Source organism: Apus apus, chromosome 4, assembly GCF_020740795.1.
Source record: "Apus apus isolate bApuApu2 chromosome 4, bApuApu2.pri.cur, whole genome shotgun sequence".
In the NCBI taxonomy this organism is placed as follows: domain Eukaryota; kingdom Metazoa; phylum Chordata; class Aves; order Apodiformes; family Apodidae; genus Apus; species Apus apus.
In genome coordinates, this window is record NC_067285.1 from 72,201,285 (window position 1) to 72,217,966 (window position 16,682).

The 16,682-nt window shown below is 35.7% G+C and overlaps 1 protein-coding gene across 4 annotated transcripts in view; it reads left to right on the forward strand.

Annotated features, from left to right (window-relative positions):
* Positions 1 to 16,682, forward strand: part of GLRB (glycine receptor beta) — a 46,369-nt gene that overhangs the window by 20,986 nt on the left and 8,701 nt on the right. For all 4 annotated transcript variants that reach the window (XM_051619078.1, XM_051619077.1, XM_051619079.1 and 1 more), the window contains 4 exons: positions 2,343 to 2,572; positions 5,381 to 5,463; positions 7,770 to 7,910; positions 11,248 to 11,400. In XM_051619078.1, the coding sequence (XP_051475038.1) occupies positions 2,343 to 2,572; positions 5,381 to 5,463; positions 7,770 to 7,910; positions 11,248 to 11,400 (607 nt within the window). The remainder of the gene's footprint in view (positions 1 to 2,342; positions 2,573 to 5,380; positions 5,464 to 7,769; positions 7,911 to 11,247; positions 11,401 to 16,682) is intronic.

Consider the following 16,682-nt stretch of genomic DNA (forward strand, 5'->3'; position numbering starts at 1 on the left):
TAGCCAGTTTTTGTATCTACTGGTTTTAGGTATGTCTAGTTCTTCAAATGTCACAACATCTTGTTGTTTGATATATTTATTTGTAATAGAGCAAGGAAGAAAATAAAATAGCATCGACCTGATCTTACTTCCAATTCTTATTTTGCCAGTGCATTCTGCTTTTCAGTGATGTAAACATCTCCTTCTTCTGAATGGGTAAGCTGAAGGCAAGTGTTAAGACACTGCTTATCATTTGCCTATGGCTTTGAGAAGGCATCTTATTTTGTTAAATTAGGGTAATGCACTAATTTATGGGGAAATTAATTTTGGTGTCATGAACAGTGTAATGCTTGTGAGCATGAATAATATGCAGCGTTTATCCCATATGTTTTAAAGTAACTATTTTCACTGAGACAAGAAATGCATATGGAATGGGAACTTCAGCAAGAAGCAAGTAAAGTACATTTTCAATTATATACATATAATTATATACATATAATTGAGAAGATGCCTTCTGAGGAAATGACCTGAATTCCCTCCTGTTCTGAAGCTTCTCTATGAGAGACTTTGAGTACAAAGTATCTTCATATCAACTATTTTTTATACTTCTTTACTTTGACAAGTTAATAAAGGTCTTTGTATAAATAAGTCAGACTACATATATTTTTTTCAAAAATGGACTTCCAACAAGTAACATATCTCTCAGAACTATGCATATTAACAAATATTGCCTCAGTTCTTTCTACTTGGTTATGATGCTTTGCATTTCCTTACAAAGCAGTAAGGGAAAATATTACACATTACATTGTAATAAAAAAATACTTGGGCTGATCTGACTGGTGAACTGGACATGAGAAAGTGGGCACCATATTCCAATTAACAGGGTAAATCAACAGGGTAGATCATTCTGCATGAAGTCTTAGCCAAGTGAACTCCTTTCTGTTGGAGTTAACATGACTGTCTCAACGTGGCACTTGCTTTGGGCTGTAAATGTATACATTATAGTAAGAACTATAGAAGAGGGTTCACATTTTATCAAGAGAAAAATACATAAGAGGGCATTAACAAGTAAAACAAACATAAACTTGACTTGTTATAAACTCGACTTGTTATGCAGAATACATTCACAAACCCCAAACATATCGAGAACCTTCACTCACAGACTTCTAACATTTTGCTATAATTCTAAAGCAGTAGCAGTGTTTCCACTGCTCTAAAATATGCAGCCCTTATCTAGGGATGCTTTGTACCTAATAGACATGTATGAAATAACATAACATACCATAAAAGAAATTTAGAAAGGCTGGAGATAGACATTATCTTACGTATAGAATTTTGGGGAGTTTGTGTTTGGGTTTTTTTACTTTATTTCAACATTACTTTTATTCTCTTTCTCTATGTGATCTGTCTAGTTTACATATACATTTAAAAGAGGCACCAGCTTAAATGTAAATGTCAAAAGCAAAAAGACTCAGAGGTAAGACTGAAAAATCATAACTGACATACTGGGTCAGATTTTTCCTTTGGATGCGCACAGCTTTCGCTAAGGACAGAACGCATACGGGTATCGTTTTGCCCTTGAGACACATGCTACTCCAGTTCCCAAAGGCAAAATCAGGTTCTCATTGAGCATGGCTCTACTACTGTCCATCCTTGAGCACAAGTCCTACTGATTCCAGAAGGAAGTTTCCTCTGTGTAAAGCCATGGTTTTGTCTGTGTGAGACCTGTTCTCTTTCTGCTTTCATACATGCTACCTCAGAACTTGTGTTGCAAGTTGGCATCAGTTTTCCTCAATTATCAAGATAGTCCCAAATCACTGTTACAAGGTCTGAGCCCGCATTCTGGGTGTGCAGAGTAAAATCTGTTACCTACCATGTCCGTTTTCTGCCTCTATAGTGTGTTATTGTGCCATCAGTGTGTCACTGAACCAAATGGAGAATAATCTGGAATTTACACTTGCAGGATATCCTGATAGAAGTGATATCATGCCTGCTGCCTGCAGCAATTTAATATAGTCAAGCTATGGCCTCTCTCTGCCCTGCTGCATGCTTTTCTATATGCCTAGGTAATGGGGCTACAATTGAGGGGATGCAAAAATTATTTTGGGGGGAAAATTTAGTCCTTTTTTAAAGAAAGTTACTACATCCAAAACATGAGTGAGACACAGTCTATCTATTTGGAGTAAAGTCTATAAAACTTCACATTTATTAATGCCATTTGAATAGTCATTACTATCTTTGTGATAGAAAAATCACCGTGTAAATTGTTTTTCTCTTCAGAGTCTGTTAGAATGGTTTTCTTTCTCCGTGGGATTTTGGCTAGATTTCTGACTTATCTAATATTTATGTCTTCTTCCTATCAGGATTATAGAGTCAACATCTTTCTAAGACAGAAGTGGAATGACCCCAGACTCAAACTTCCCAATGACTGGAGGGGTTCAGACACACTGACAGTGGACCCAACTATGTTTAAATGTCTTTGGAAGCCAGACTTATTCTTTGCAAATGAAAAAAATGCTAACTTCCATGATGTCACACAAGAAAATATCCTTCTTTTTATATTTCGGGATGGAGATGTCCTAGTGAGCATGAGGTATTTTAGTGATATATTTCTAGTCTTTTTTTAAATTACTTGATATGAGAGATACATGCTGCGTTAGGCTTTGTATTGTAATACAGTTTATGAATAATATTTAAATTTATATGACAGTTTGTAAACAATACTGCAATTAATTGAAATGTGTATAAAGAAATCAGATTTTTTTAAGTGTGTCAGTTGACAGTGCAGCAAGTACCGGAAGTTTGAATTGTTTTACAGTTGTATGTCATGTTGAGCTAAAATATTAAGTAAAAGAATGTCATTGAAAATAAATTTTAATCCTTTCAATAACTGCTTCAATTCTTGGAAGCAGAATTAAATGAATAATATCTGTGAAGCCTTCAGCAAAAGGCAGAAATTGCAAAATTTGTAAATATGAATATTTTGTAAAAGTAATGGGACGTAATCCTGATTAAGTTGTATACCTTACTAGTATAGATTTTTTCAGAGGACCCAAAAATATTGTATCATTTTATTGCAAGTAACCCATACTATTTTGTGGATTTTGTTGGCTTATCAAAGGTATATACCATGCCCTAAAATTAATAATCCACTGAAAACAATGAATTGTTTAATTTAAAAGGATCTCATAATCAATTACAGATCTGGAGAGTTTATACACACAGTGATTTGTAGAAACTAGGCTAAATTTCCTAACAGTGTGTGAATCTTCTTTGGGTGTGACCTTGAACAAATTTCCCCAACAGAAGAAAAAATGACCCAGGTATACTACAGCTTTACTGTTAAGAGGGAACCACTTTGGAAATTATGGTCAAATAAGCAGTTTCTTCTTGGAGCAGAACTAGCCAAAAAAATAAAAAAGACTATGGGAGAGACTGGGTTCTTCTTTGTCCTTTCCAAATCAGGATCAGGAAACTTAGTCTCAAGAATTTTTCCTGACGATGATCAGAAAATAAAATATATTGGGTAATCAAAGCATTTCATCTGGCTTGCTCTGAAGGTCCTGGTTCTGATTTCAGTTGTTTCTGTAGCATGTTTTGAAGCCTGTAGAAATTAGTATTTCAAAATAGAAAATCACTTTCAGCCATGAAAGAGACTTCCTATTTGAAATAGCAAATATTAAATAAAACATTGAAATTGTAACAAATATTTTTCCAGATTGCAGCTATACATAAATTATCTTATTTCAGTCAATAGGTTAGGTTAGCAAATAGTGAATACTGACTAAGTACTAATAAAGATGTTTCTGATGGAAAAATGATTCTCTGAAAACTTCCAGATAACAAAACCAAAAGTTGCCCTCTAAAAATACTCTCTTTATTTTAATAATACACTATGCTTATAAATTTTATGCATGCAGGTAAGATAAATTTTTGAGGCACTGTGGTTTGGTGACATGCTACTGAGATTTTAATTTTTAAAAATGTATAATTGCTATGCCTTGTATTTTTAGTTTACAGAGTTGTTATCACACATGAATGAAAGAATCTCCAGTTATCAAAATAAATGAATGAAAAAATGCATGTGAAAGAAAACTCTTGCTGCATAAATAGTTAGGAAGTAAGAAACTGGATGTAGGAATAAGCAGTGAATATTCCCATCAGGGGAATTAAGAAGTAGATTCCCACAGAAAAACTCTTCTGGGTCCTGTGCTGTTCAACAAAAATCATCTGGAAAACTGTGAATTGACAGGTGCTTTTGATGATGCCAGAATACTCAGGATAGTAAAGATACGAGACATCACTGAGAATTACAAATCAATCTCATGAGTAGGCAACAAAGTATACAATCAAATTCAACGTAAATAACTAAAAATTATGCACATGCTAAAAAGTTATTATAATTTTGTGTAAAAACTGATTGGTTTTGAGGTGCTTATTGCCAGATAGGAAAATGACCTTTGGGTAATGATGGCTAGTTCTCTGAAATTGTCAGTTAGCAACTCAGTACTGTTTGAGAAAGTGAACTGAATTCTAGGAAGTATTAGAGATTAAAGAAATAAATTCATGCTATTCTTGGATCTTGAATTAAAGGTGCAGTTCTGGTCTTCCCACTGCAAGAAGGGAGACAAGAATGGTCAAAAGTATGGAACAGTATCCTTTATAAACCACTAAGCAAGGCAGATCTTTTCACACTGGAAAAAACAAGATAACTGAGGGAGTGGCACAGTCTCTAAATGACTAATAGCACAGAGAGAATGGATGGACATTGATTTTCCCCCTTCTTTTCCAGGAAAAGAACTGTGAAACAGGCTCAAGATATTTAAAAGATTATTAGAATATGTGCAGCTTAGCTATGGTATTCCTGGCTGCAGAATGCTGTGCGTTATTAAAGTTTACACAGATTCCAGAAAGCAGCTGGAAGCGAAGCAGCTTCATGAAGAGACAAAAAATCTGTTGGGGTCCCTTAAATACTAAAATGTCACTTCTGATTTAGGAAGTTCTTGAGGTACAACTTTTGAGAGGCTGATGGATATCTGGCGAATTAAATTTCCTGATTGCTGTAGTCTCATATTGTCATCCAGGAGTCTGCTGTTGGGCACTGCTAGAGACAGGACTTTGTTCTATATGGCCTTTGATTTGGTTATTCTTATAACTTAGATGTATTTTGTAATGCATTAGTAGGTCTCTAAATGTGAACTACTATATATTTAAAAGTATAATTTTTCATTCTCAGACTGTTAGAGATAGCTCAATTTCCAACTTCTGCTTACAACTTTAATTGCATTTTTCTGCTATTTTAGAAGCTGAAAATCAAATACCTGTGATTTTTTTTCTTATTGCCATCTACTACTTATGTGGCAGCTCACACTGCTTTTAAATTCCACTTGTGTATTTTCAGATTGTCTATTACGCTGTCATGCCCTTTGGACTTGACCTTGTTCCCTATGGATACGCAGCGCTGCAAGATGCAATTGGAAAGCTGTATGTAAATCAGTCTGTGCATAAAAACAGTTGCCTTCTAGGCATGCCAGTGGAACAAATGAAAACTGATCAATTCTGTATTGTTCATGTCAACATTTTAAATGAGTTTTGAAATTAATATTCACTGGTTCCTACCAACATACATTTCCCTATCAAAAATGTTTCTTATGGTTATGGCAGCATGAACTCTGTTTTTAGCTTTTGCTATTAGGCATAATGACAACTGATTTGCTTCATAAAAACATTTACAATAAACTTAGTAAAATGAAAACACATATCATTTGGAAAAAAAGAATCCATGGTTTCCCCAGATAGTTTTAACTTCTACAACATGTGGTGCTTTGTAGGTTGTTGGGGTCCAATTTAACCCCTTGCATTAGTGGTGAACAGTATTGTTTGAAAGTCTTTTGATGCAGTACTGAAAGAAAGGAATTTGATGCCACTACATTGAGAGCATTTAGTATTAAACCTTTTGAAAGCAGTTTCAAGATGTGTTGTGAATGTAGTCAAGCATGTTTCCCTTTTCCCAGTCCTTCCCTGGTCTCTAGGTGACTTGATCTTATGAAGAGGCAGCCAGGTCTCATCTCTGAAAGGCTTCATGCCATGCTGGAAGTTGCAGCTAAACTGTTTCTAAAACTCATTCTCTTTCATGCTTCCCAGCTACAGGGGTGTCTACTTGAGCACAGCTCTTTCCCAGCACTCCAATCCATGGTGATCCCAATTTCATGGTACTTCTGTTTTCCTGAATAAGAACAAGTGTGAAGGAGAGAGAAGGAAGGTGGCTTGCTCCAGTACATTTCTTCCATAATTCATAAACTTTGTTGTTAGTGCCCCAGGTCTAGTGGAGAAGATAAGGCTGGGGAAGGGAAGACAGAAGTGAAGAAGAGTCAGGTTTATCAGTGCTGAGCAGGACACTCCTGTGGGGACAAGGTTAATAATAATAATAATGGTATCGAGCTTTACAGTTTAGTTTTTGATTGCCAGCATTTACCTTTAGAACTGTGCTATGTCCATAGTAGTTTTGCCTTTCACTAGTATGTATATACATTATCTGAAGTTAACTCTTATGGTAAACCCCAATCAATTGGGTTAAACTGGAATTAGACAATTATATTAATGAAAGTTTGCTCAAACTTTCTCAATCTAGGTTGCTTTACAAACATTGCAAGGTATAGTTATTCAAGTATGAATTACTCATAAAAAAGCTCTCATTAACTTTATTTAAACAACCTAATTGTCTCTCTTCATGCTAAGCTCATATATTAAAATTTGCTCCTTTGGAAAGACTGTGCAATAAAATTTCTTCTATCTTTTAATTATGTTGTTAAAAGTAGGAATGGTACCCATGACATCCTGACTGTCCCTCCAGTTCTAACAGTGAGCTTACTTTCCCTGTTAGCCACTGGCAATTTTATGCTACTTAAGTTATTTTCAAATAAACATTTTGGTTTTAGTTGCTAGATTTCCAAAACAAAGAAGGGCACAGGTTTTTACTAAGCTGTTCTTTTATCTGCAGTGTGATTCCCAGTTCTACACATTCCCTATGGACAAAATTTTTGGTGTCCACTGATTGATATTATAAAGGATTTTGGCAGTTTTTTTATTTGCTATGTGCTGTAAGGGGGTGAGACTGATTTTATGAATTAAAAAGTAAAACAACTATTTTTTAAAAATATATTATCTTCCATCATAGAACTTTGAGACATTGTTATTTTTATGAAGTTGTTGTGAATCTTAGGAAGGTCCATACCCAGGAGATCATGAAGGCACTGATTTCAGTAGGTCTACATATCTACTAAAATTCCTGGTCAAGTAATGCCGGAATGGCAACGTTTTCTTGAATCTAGGCCTTTAATCTGAACAACTAAGCAGAAAGGTTGTTTTACACAAAACCCAAGATTCATCACAGTACTTGTGTGGTTAAATACTTTTGAAATTTTAAAGACTTTTGAGTGCTGTTAAAGTTCAGTAAATTTTTCATGCTTTGCTGAAGTAGAGTATGAATGCATCTGGAATTTTTAAACCTGTGGAGACCAGAGCTTTACTTACTTTATTTAAACAGTAAGCACTGGAAGAAGCACTTTAATCAGTGTAATATCGCTGACAATCTGTGTTCCACCCACCAAGTCCAAATTGTCCACCCACCTACATAAAAACTCAGTTGTGGATTATTTCATTTTTGTTTTTAATTCTTTGAGCAGAAAATAGAAAAAGAAAGAAATACATATATGCTAGGTTTTCTTGCAGAGTTTACTCTAGCTGAGATGGTTCTTTAAACTATTATTATTATTATTTTGTTCTTGTAGTTGGTTACACAACTGATGACTTACGGTTTATCTGGCAGTCTGGAGATCCTGTACAGCTAGAGAAAATTGCTCTGCCTCAGTTTGATATTAAAAAGGAGGATATCGAATATGGTAACTGTACCAAGTATTATAAAGGCACAGGTAGGTAACATAAGTGATTTCTTTGGTAAAAACCTTTTAGCTTCCTTCAATTATTGTTTATAGTTAATGGGTAATATTCCAGTTCATGTCTTACATTTAATGGGTTAAAGTAAATTACTTATAAGTACCATATAATAGTAACAATCTTATGTGATTACTGCAAACAAGCTCAAATATGGAAACATGGAGGATAAACATGGGATTAAATGTTTGTCTTGGTTTTGCTTACATGTCTTGTGATCTTACTATCACCATTTTGTTTCTATAGTCCTAGTACCACTTATGTAATTGTCTAACTTTTCTGAAAGGATTTTCACATAGAATTATGCCACTTACAGCAAAGTAGGATAACTTTGGTTTTCTGGTTCAACTTTTGTTCCAGAAGTGGACGGTATTAGACTGTAGCTTCCAATGCTTTGCCCTGCAGGGTCTTCCTTTCTCTAAGTGTTCTGGAAAGTGTCAGTATAGAAAGCTGCTTACAATCCTCAGCCCTGTATTTATTTAATCCTATTATTATTTTCTGTGTGTGGGCACAAATTTATCCAGTCTGTACTCTGGCTTCTAATTATTTATCTTTTTGCCTTTCATTGATTCCTGCCTATCATTATATCCAAACCACTCACATACTGTGGCAACTGCAAGACTTTCTGCAACAGCAGAGGTCAGCGGGGTGTATTTTAGTTCATGCCTTTGCATCATATGAATAAATCTCCCATTAACACTCAACGAGGATGGCTGGGTGCTGCAGTTTCTGAAGATGCTCTGCAAGTTTCTTGTTGACTATTCAGCTCAAGTTGAGAGTTTGTCTCTTGCAGTTGCTTCTGAGCTAGATCCCAGATCTGAATAGATCTGAAGTAACCTCAGTAGATCTCAGAGTTAAGGAATTTAACTTGGAAAAGATAATGAAAATTGAAACATGGATTGTTTTTTAACTGCAAAATGAGTGAGTTCCTAGCCTAGCTACTTAATTCAGCTTCTCAGGTGATTTACCATTCGTAAATAATATGAAATTAGTTCTTCTCAGGAAAATTTTGCATTTGTGAAAGCACGACAGTGATTGCATTCAAATCTACGTCAGGTCGTGGTAGAAGCTTGCTTAGCAGTGAGAAAAATATTTTATTCTTATTTAAACAATGAGTCTTCAAAAAAAATAGGCTATAAAGTAGTAAAAAAAAAAATAGAGGAATGAATTTTGCATTCCCCAAATAAAATTTGTACAAATGGAAAAATTACATTCTATTTGTGGGGAAAAGGGAATATTACTCAAGATTTCTGTCTTGTTATTGAAATTATCATGATAATTTTGAGTTATGCTCTAAATTTAAAATTAAATATCTAAAAAAATCTTTAGATATTTTAGGTAGTTTAAGGAAACTTAAAGAAAAATTTAACAATTCTACACTTTACCATTAAACAGGAAAGAAAACCAGTAGTGTTCTCTCAAGTTTCAGCACCTTGTGACCACAGGTTGAACTGACACTGCAAGATGCTCAGTAAAATGGTCACATGATTTGAACATTAAAGAAAGAACATGAGAGACCCATCAGAGCACATGGAGTGACAACATGATTTTTTAATCAATTATCCTAACTCTTTTATTGCATAGCCTTTTTGTTTAAAAATTAAGAACATCCATGTTAATCTCTAAATCAAGACTGGAATGAATACTGCATCAGTGTGAATGGAATATTTTAGTACTCTGAAGATTTTTTAAAGAGTGTTTTCAGTAATCAGTAGTTTGATTTACTTGAAATTCATATATGGAAGATATTTTGAAAAGCAGATTTTGCACACACAGTTAAAATTAATTCAGTTAAGGATTTTGTCAGGTAATCAAGAGGCAGTGTTGCATGTACAAGCAAATTTTTGAAATTATGGCTTGCTTAGAAGATTCTGGCCAATTGCAAAGAAATTAATCTTTACTGCCTATTCACATCAACTGATATTTTACCAAACCTACACAAGTACAAAGAGGGTCAAGAAATTTGGTGTGACTTTATGGTCATAAATTTAAATTTGCAAATTGCCTGTTCCATCAAAGTGTATCACAGATCCAAATAAGTCCTTGCCAGCTGAATGGTGGGGTCAATAGATACTATTCTCTGCCTCATGAAAGATGTTACCAAGCCATACAGAATGCATTTCTTTCATAAAGAAAGCAAACAATGATTTTGAAGTTCATCCCTCTGAAAATAAAACCTAAAAGTATCTGGAAACTATTCCGAAAATATAGAGGGGGTTTGTCAGACAACAGGTCATTGAAGAGAATAAAAAGAACTATGAAATACCATATAGTGTCTTCCACAGAAGGAATTTTTTTCCTTAGTGTTTTATTTTGTTGTTATTTTATTTTATGCCAAACAGAACTTTTAAGATGACTTATCATTCTATGATAGTTAATTAAGGAAATATAGAATACGAATGCATATATTTTTAACAGATTTTATCTTCTAAATCAGCTTTGCACAAACTTTATAGGTACAGACTGATCTGAATTTTTAAATTGCTGTAATATGACATAGGAGTACCTTTTCCTTGTGACAGAATAGTTTACAAAGCTTTTTTTATAATGCTGTTGTGTTTATATTAACATAAAAATGCCAGATCTCCTAATTGACTGAAAATCTGAACAGAATTTGTTTTCAGGTTATTTGACTTCCTGATCCATCTGTTGTCTCAAGCAAAACCTCTAATATTGGCAGGTTTATTTTTTATTGACTTCATGTTAACAGATGTCTGAAACATTTGGGAGATTTAGATCCTCACTTTAAAGATTGGAGGCAATATTCCTTGTTTTCAAAAATTAGTGTTTTTTACAGTATTTTTTTTAAGTCTGTACTGATGTTAAAAGTCACCTGTACCAGCATTCAGTGCTGCAGGAATCTGCTTAGGGTCACAGTCAGATCATCTCTTTTCATTTTAAACTTTTTACACTAATATTTCTTAATGTCATCCTTTGCAAAACTTAATGCAAAGTAGGATGTTCAGGTTATAAGCTAGTACGACTGCTAGACTGCATTGTTTTTATCTGGACTCAATCTTAAAGCCAGCAGCAGGATGAGAGTCACTTTAAGTGCCTGTTACTGGCAGCTTTGTGAAAAGGAGGAGGGTGCCTTACAGAGCACAGAAGGTACCACATGCCTGGCCACTCTTGGCAGTTATTTAGTTCTATGTTTTAAACATTTATTTTTCCAAATTGAACTATTTGCCTTCATAAAGAAAACCAAATCATTGAACTTTTACTACTTTTTGCTTAGAAAAAAGGCCTAGTAGTTGTGGATCTGAAGAGGTTGATCTGCAAAGCACATTAAACACTAATGCATTTATTTCTTTAAAGGTTATTACACTTGTGTAGAAGTAATCTTCACTTTAAGAAGACAAGTTGGATTTTACATGATGGGTGTTTATGCTCCTACACTGCTAATTGTTGTTCTATCCTGGCTGTCCTTTTGGATCAATCCTGATGCAAGTGCTGCAAGAGTCCCGCTGGGTAACCCGCGTTTACACGTACCGTCAATCCACTGTAGTGTCATTCAGCCATTCTCTGTTGCTTTGACAACGTGATGCTAGAAACTGAAAGCAACTTCACTTCCATTATCCACTCATCATTTTCACTGAAACCTCCTAATTCCTAGTCCTGTAAAATCCACCTCAACACTGAGACTTTGCTTGATAGTGGTTCTAACACTTACACGGTAAGTGCACTGTCTATGCCTGTCACAACCCAGACAAATCTGATCTTATCCATCTATGGGTGATGCTGCAGACATTGTGGCAATATGTAGTTTATAGGAGTCTGAACATCTGAATGATCAGTAAAAAAGCAAGAAGATGAGTAAGGCTTCAAATAGCTACCTCTTGGAGCAGTTTTTCTGAAGATTAATAGAAACAGAATGATGTCTGGAAGAGAGTTAGCATCCTTTTTACCTGATGGGCTTTATTTCATTAGAGAATCTGTTCATGAGAGTACTTCAGACTGAGGCTTCCATGCTGCTCAGCACAATGCAATAGGCAGGCCCTTCATTTATTACAAGATAGTAGAACACAGAGTTAATCAAAGCAGTATTATCTTGACTAATTGGATTGTACATGGAACTCCAGCTCTGGGGTGGCCAAACCTGCTGACCACAGAAGCCCTGTGAAATGTAGAGCCGAACTCTTGCATCCTGACACTTCTGTTCGGATTCCCATCCCCATGCCATGACCTCACCTCCCCCATACTCTGGCTTCCTCATGCTCCCCTTTTCCCTGGCACCCCTCCATAAGCCAATACCCCTTATTTTCCAAATCTTTTCTATGTCCCAGGAGGTTCAGCACACCTGTTTTCAAGACCTCAGAGGTGCAGTTGCAGAATCCCTCCAGCTCCCTGCCTTCCTCAGAAACCTGTCACCCATATTTGAACCTCCACACCCCCACAGGACATGAGTCCTGTGAAACCTCAGAAGTGTTGATCAGTTCTAGAGACTGCTGGAGTCAGGACCTGCCACATCACTTTACCAGTCTGTGTCTGTGATCAGTAGAGTCTTGCATTAGTGAGTATCTGAAATCCCTGTCTTAAGAGCCAGCTGGAGTGGGAAGAGTGCCTGCTGAGTTTTGCTAGGCAAAAAAGTTGTCCACATAACCACTGGCCTGAGTCCCACTGCTCCCGTCTCAGGTCATCTACCGTCCCTTTTCATCCTCCAGTGCTATGACAGGCAAAACAAACTAAGAGCTGTAAAAACTCTGGAGAACTATGATTGAAGTGATACTTTTGGCTTCTGAGTCAGTGTTGGCTACCTTGCTCCAATTGAATGTATCATAAATACTATCTAATTTGATTTATTGTATCCTTTCTATAGGGGTCTGCTTCAGAATACAAATCACCTTTATTTTTCTTGACCTTTAAAAGTGCTTATAGGTATTTGAGGAGGAGTCACAATATCAGTTTGATAGCAAGTAATAAATATAGTATCTTACCTTGAAAAGAATCAAGGGTGCATTCCATAATGTGAAACATGAGACATCTCAAGAAAAAAAAAAGTGGGGAAAATGTAGCATGTCTTAAATTAAAAAGATAGAAATAAGAACTGGCAATATTTTTCATGTAGTGAACTCCAATATGATCAAAACCTGAGCTCTATTTCTGCATTAATAATCCTCAACAGACATACTTATTAATTATATATTAGATATATAAGTGATACAGTGCTGATTTATGTAACATAGACATAAATATGTAACACAAGCATTAGTCTTTGTGACTAAACACATGCTTATTTATTTTTTCTTTGTTTTCATTTATTATAAGTGTTTATTGTAGCCCTTTATGTATTAACATTTCTGAAATAATGCAATTTCAAACCATTGGCCTGATTATGTGACTCTTCCTGATTCCCCAGAGATGCAAAAGCTGCTAAAATTTAGCATCCTTTAGTCCTGATTTAATATTTAGTAATGCAAATTGATAGCACTGTCAGTGGGATGAGTTTTATGTTTCTCCAGTTTGCAAGGAAGCAACAAGCTAACTCTTCTAGCTACATCCTTCAAGATAGTTTGCCTTGAAATCTTAACAAGATTAGCTTTTCTGTGTCAAATGGATGATATATACTCCCAAAAAAAAGTGTTACCAATTGTCACTACACTCTCAATGGCTAGATACAGGTCTCATCAGATGAGCAGCTACTTCAGATTTACTAATATCTTAATACAGTAATCCTTAGAATTAAGTATAATAGGCTACTGGTCCCCATGGTTAGGCATCTCAGAAGTTTCCAGGTGATTTAGGGATACTTTGCAAACCAGTAAGCAGAATATGTTTTTGTAGACTCATTATTGTTCTGGGAGAAGGATGTATGTTTGTTTCAAGATGAAGTCTTTTCCATGTAGCAACTAAATAAGTTTCAAAGCCTCTAACATTTCACCCAGTTAGATCATCTGGTGGTAAGAAAGTCTGCAAAGGACTGGTACCCAGACAGCTGAGGCTAAGTGACATAAAGGCTGTTTCAGAAGCACTGAATGCTTCTCTCTAACTAAATGCTGGTGTTTCACATTTTAATGAGCCTGACAGAGGATTCTCCAGTTCTTTACCAGAGGACAGTGCATAAGCCTTTTCTTTCCTTCACTGCTATGTGATTTCCAAAGGGAGTAAGATCTTCCCTGGAGCTGTAGGGAACTGAGGGATGTTGAACTTCTGTGCACATGCAGTGGCCTGACAGCTTTAGTCCCAAGTGCAGGGAGGGGTTACAATAAGGCACATGAAGGCTTGGAGTGATGGTAATAGATTCCACACACACAAGGGACAGCTGGATCTGAGGCCAGGCCTGCCCCCACCCCATCATTCCTGTCCTCAGATCTGGTTTAGTTATGGTCATTTCATTTTATAATTTTGTTAACGAATGTAGGGTCTCAGAGCAGGACATAAAGATACATGTTATAACTATAGTATGAAGGATTGGCAAGAGTATGTCTTTAAGTTTATTAAGTTTAATGAGATAACAGAAGGTATTAGAGATTTCAAATTAGAAGAAAAGGAATAGAATATTACCTTTTTCAGTAACATTAGAGAGATGAAGCCAGACATTTTTAAAGCAGTAATACAAACCAGCAAATACTGGTTTATACAGGGTATAATTAGCATGTGGAATTCACTGCCAGGAGATAGTGTTGAGGCTGGTAAGTTTGATGGATTCAAAAAAGGGAGATTTATTTATCTGGCAGCTCATGCTGAAGTGCTTTGCTGGATTGGCAGTTTCTGATATTATCCACATATAACCTGAGCAGTATTTTTTAAACAGTAGTTCCTTACAATCATGCTTTAGGCTGGGAGCTAACTAATCTTACTGGTAAGCTAAACTTTGCCTTCAAGAGGGATGCCACACTAGGGGCAAAAATGTGGGGGTATTTGCTGGAAAGGCCGACTTTCCCTTTACTTTGCAAGTGCAAAGGAAGGAGCTCTGTCCCTTCTCTTTATTGCTCCCTAAGAAGAAGAGGGGAGATTTTTTTGTTTCTGTCTTTTTTTTTTTTTCTTTTTTTTTTTTAGTATGTAATCTTGCATTTTATTTATTCATTCTCCTAATTCAGTTTAAGCCCTGGGCTTTGCATAGTGTTAGGTAGGTACCTAGTGCAGTTGCTGCCAGACGTGTGCAACTTTCAACTCTGGTACTAGCATCTCCAAGGCCATTCCAACTCTGATCTGGCAACAAATGGTTGCTTAATAGAATATTTCTGTGCTTCTATATCACTTTATTGTTACTTTAAAAACCCAGAAGTTTCTCAGGCTCTGAGAATGAACTTTTCATCGTAGGAATACAGGCAAATGGAAATTAGCGGCAGGTCACCATGACCTCAGGTGCTCTTCTGAACAAACTGATGAAAGCATCACTAAAATCTTTTCGCCTACTGGAATGTAGAAGTTACTTTTGTAGCATTAAATTCAAAATTGTAAAATCTAGTACTTTAAGCTCTACAAAGTGGTTGTACAAATGTTTTAAGCACCAGGCATGATAATAGCACTCCCATATTAAGACAGTGAACACATTTAAAGTTAGTAGGAAAAAAATAATTATGATAATCAAGATGTTGAGCCAGTCCATATTCTTGGCTAATTGCTAATTTGGTTATGCAGGGTAAGGGCAGAGGCTGCCTTTCAGAAGTCTAGTATAGACATAGCATGGTACTTGGCACCGTACACTGTTAGAGAATGAAGAGAAAGGTGGGCATAGGCAGATGGATCCTTTATATATTAAGAGGCAGTACAGCCTTATTTGTACTTGTTACTTCAGATAATTGCGATCCATAATTAGTGTTCAGCCAAAGACAGCTGCTGTTGGTCAGTGAAGATATATTTATAAAAGAGGAGACTATTCTATGCTGACTTTCTAACCTTATGGGCATCTTTATGCTTGAATGGTTCAGATACAGTAGATGGAAAATAAGCCAGAGTTGTCACTGAGCTTTGTTTGTTCAGTATTTGGCCCATTATTATAACCTGACATAGGACATCTAGCCATTTTCTGTTATCCCAGTGGACAAAAAGTCCAACTTTGCTATGATACATTGTTATTACACATTTCAAAATAAAACACCATAATATTCTGTGGCTTTAAATCATATTACTGTAATGATTTCTTTATAGTTTCTGTTCAGTGTTTTAAGAGGTAGTACGTAGCCCATTTTGGAGATAAATACAAAATAAGTTATCAATCTTACTGAAATCCAAATGGGAAAAGCAGCAAAGTAATGATAAGCTATTTATAATTAACTATAATTTAATACTTGGGTAGGCCAATACAGATACTTTGCATTTTATTAACATTTTCACATCCTGAGTCACCAAAAATGGATCTCAATAAAATGATCTCTCTATGAATTGCAATTTTTTTCCTGCTTTGGATAGCATGCTTGACCAAAATAAGAAACTTAGTTAAGACTAACTGCCTCATTTTAGCCATTACTGTATTTTCTATACACATCAATGACATTTCATGAAGGCACCCCCTCATAATTAAAGAAGATTCTTATAATTAGTGTTCACAAAACCAAAATGGGACATTCTGACCTGGGAAGATGAAATAAGTTTTCCCCACATAACAGTCATTTGTAGAGTTAGCTTTTTCTAAATGTAGCTGTTCATGATGCTTTTACCATTTCATAGGAGCCTCTTTGAGATTAGGCTTGTATTTTGTTGCTAGCAACGTGAGCCCTGGGTTGATGGTGACATTTGGAAGCCTTGTATGGAGCAGTGGTTGTCAAAACCTAGTTTGACAGTGAGTGTGACCTTTCAACAGCCTTTGC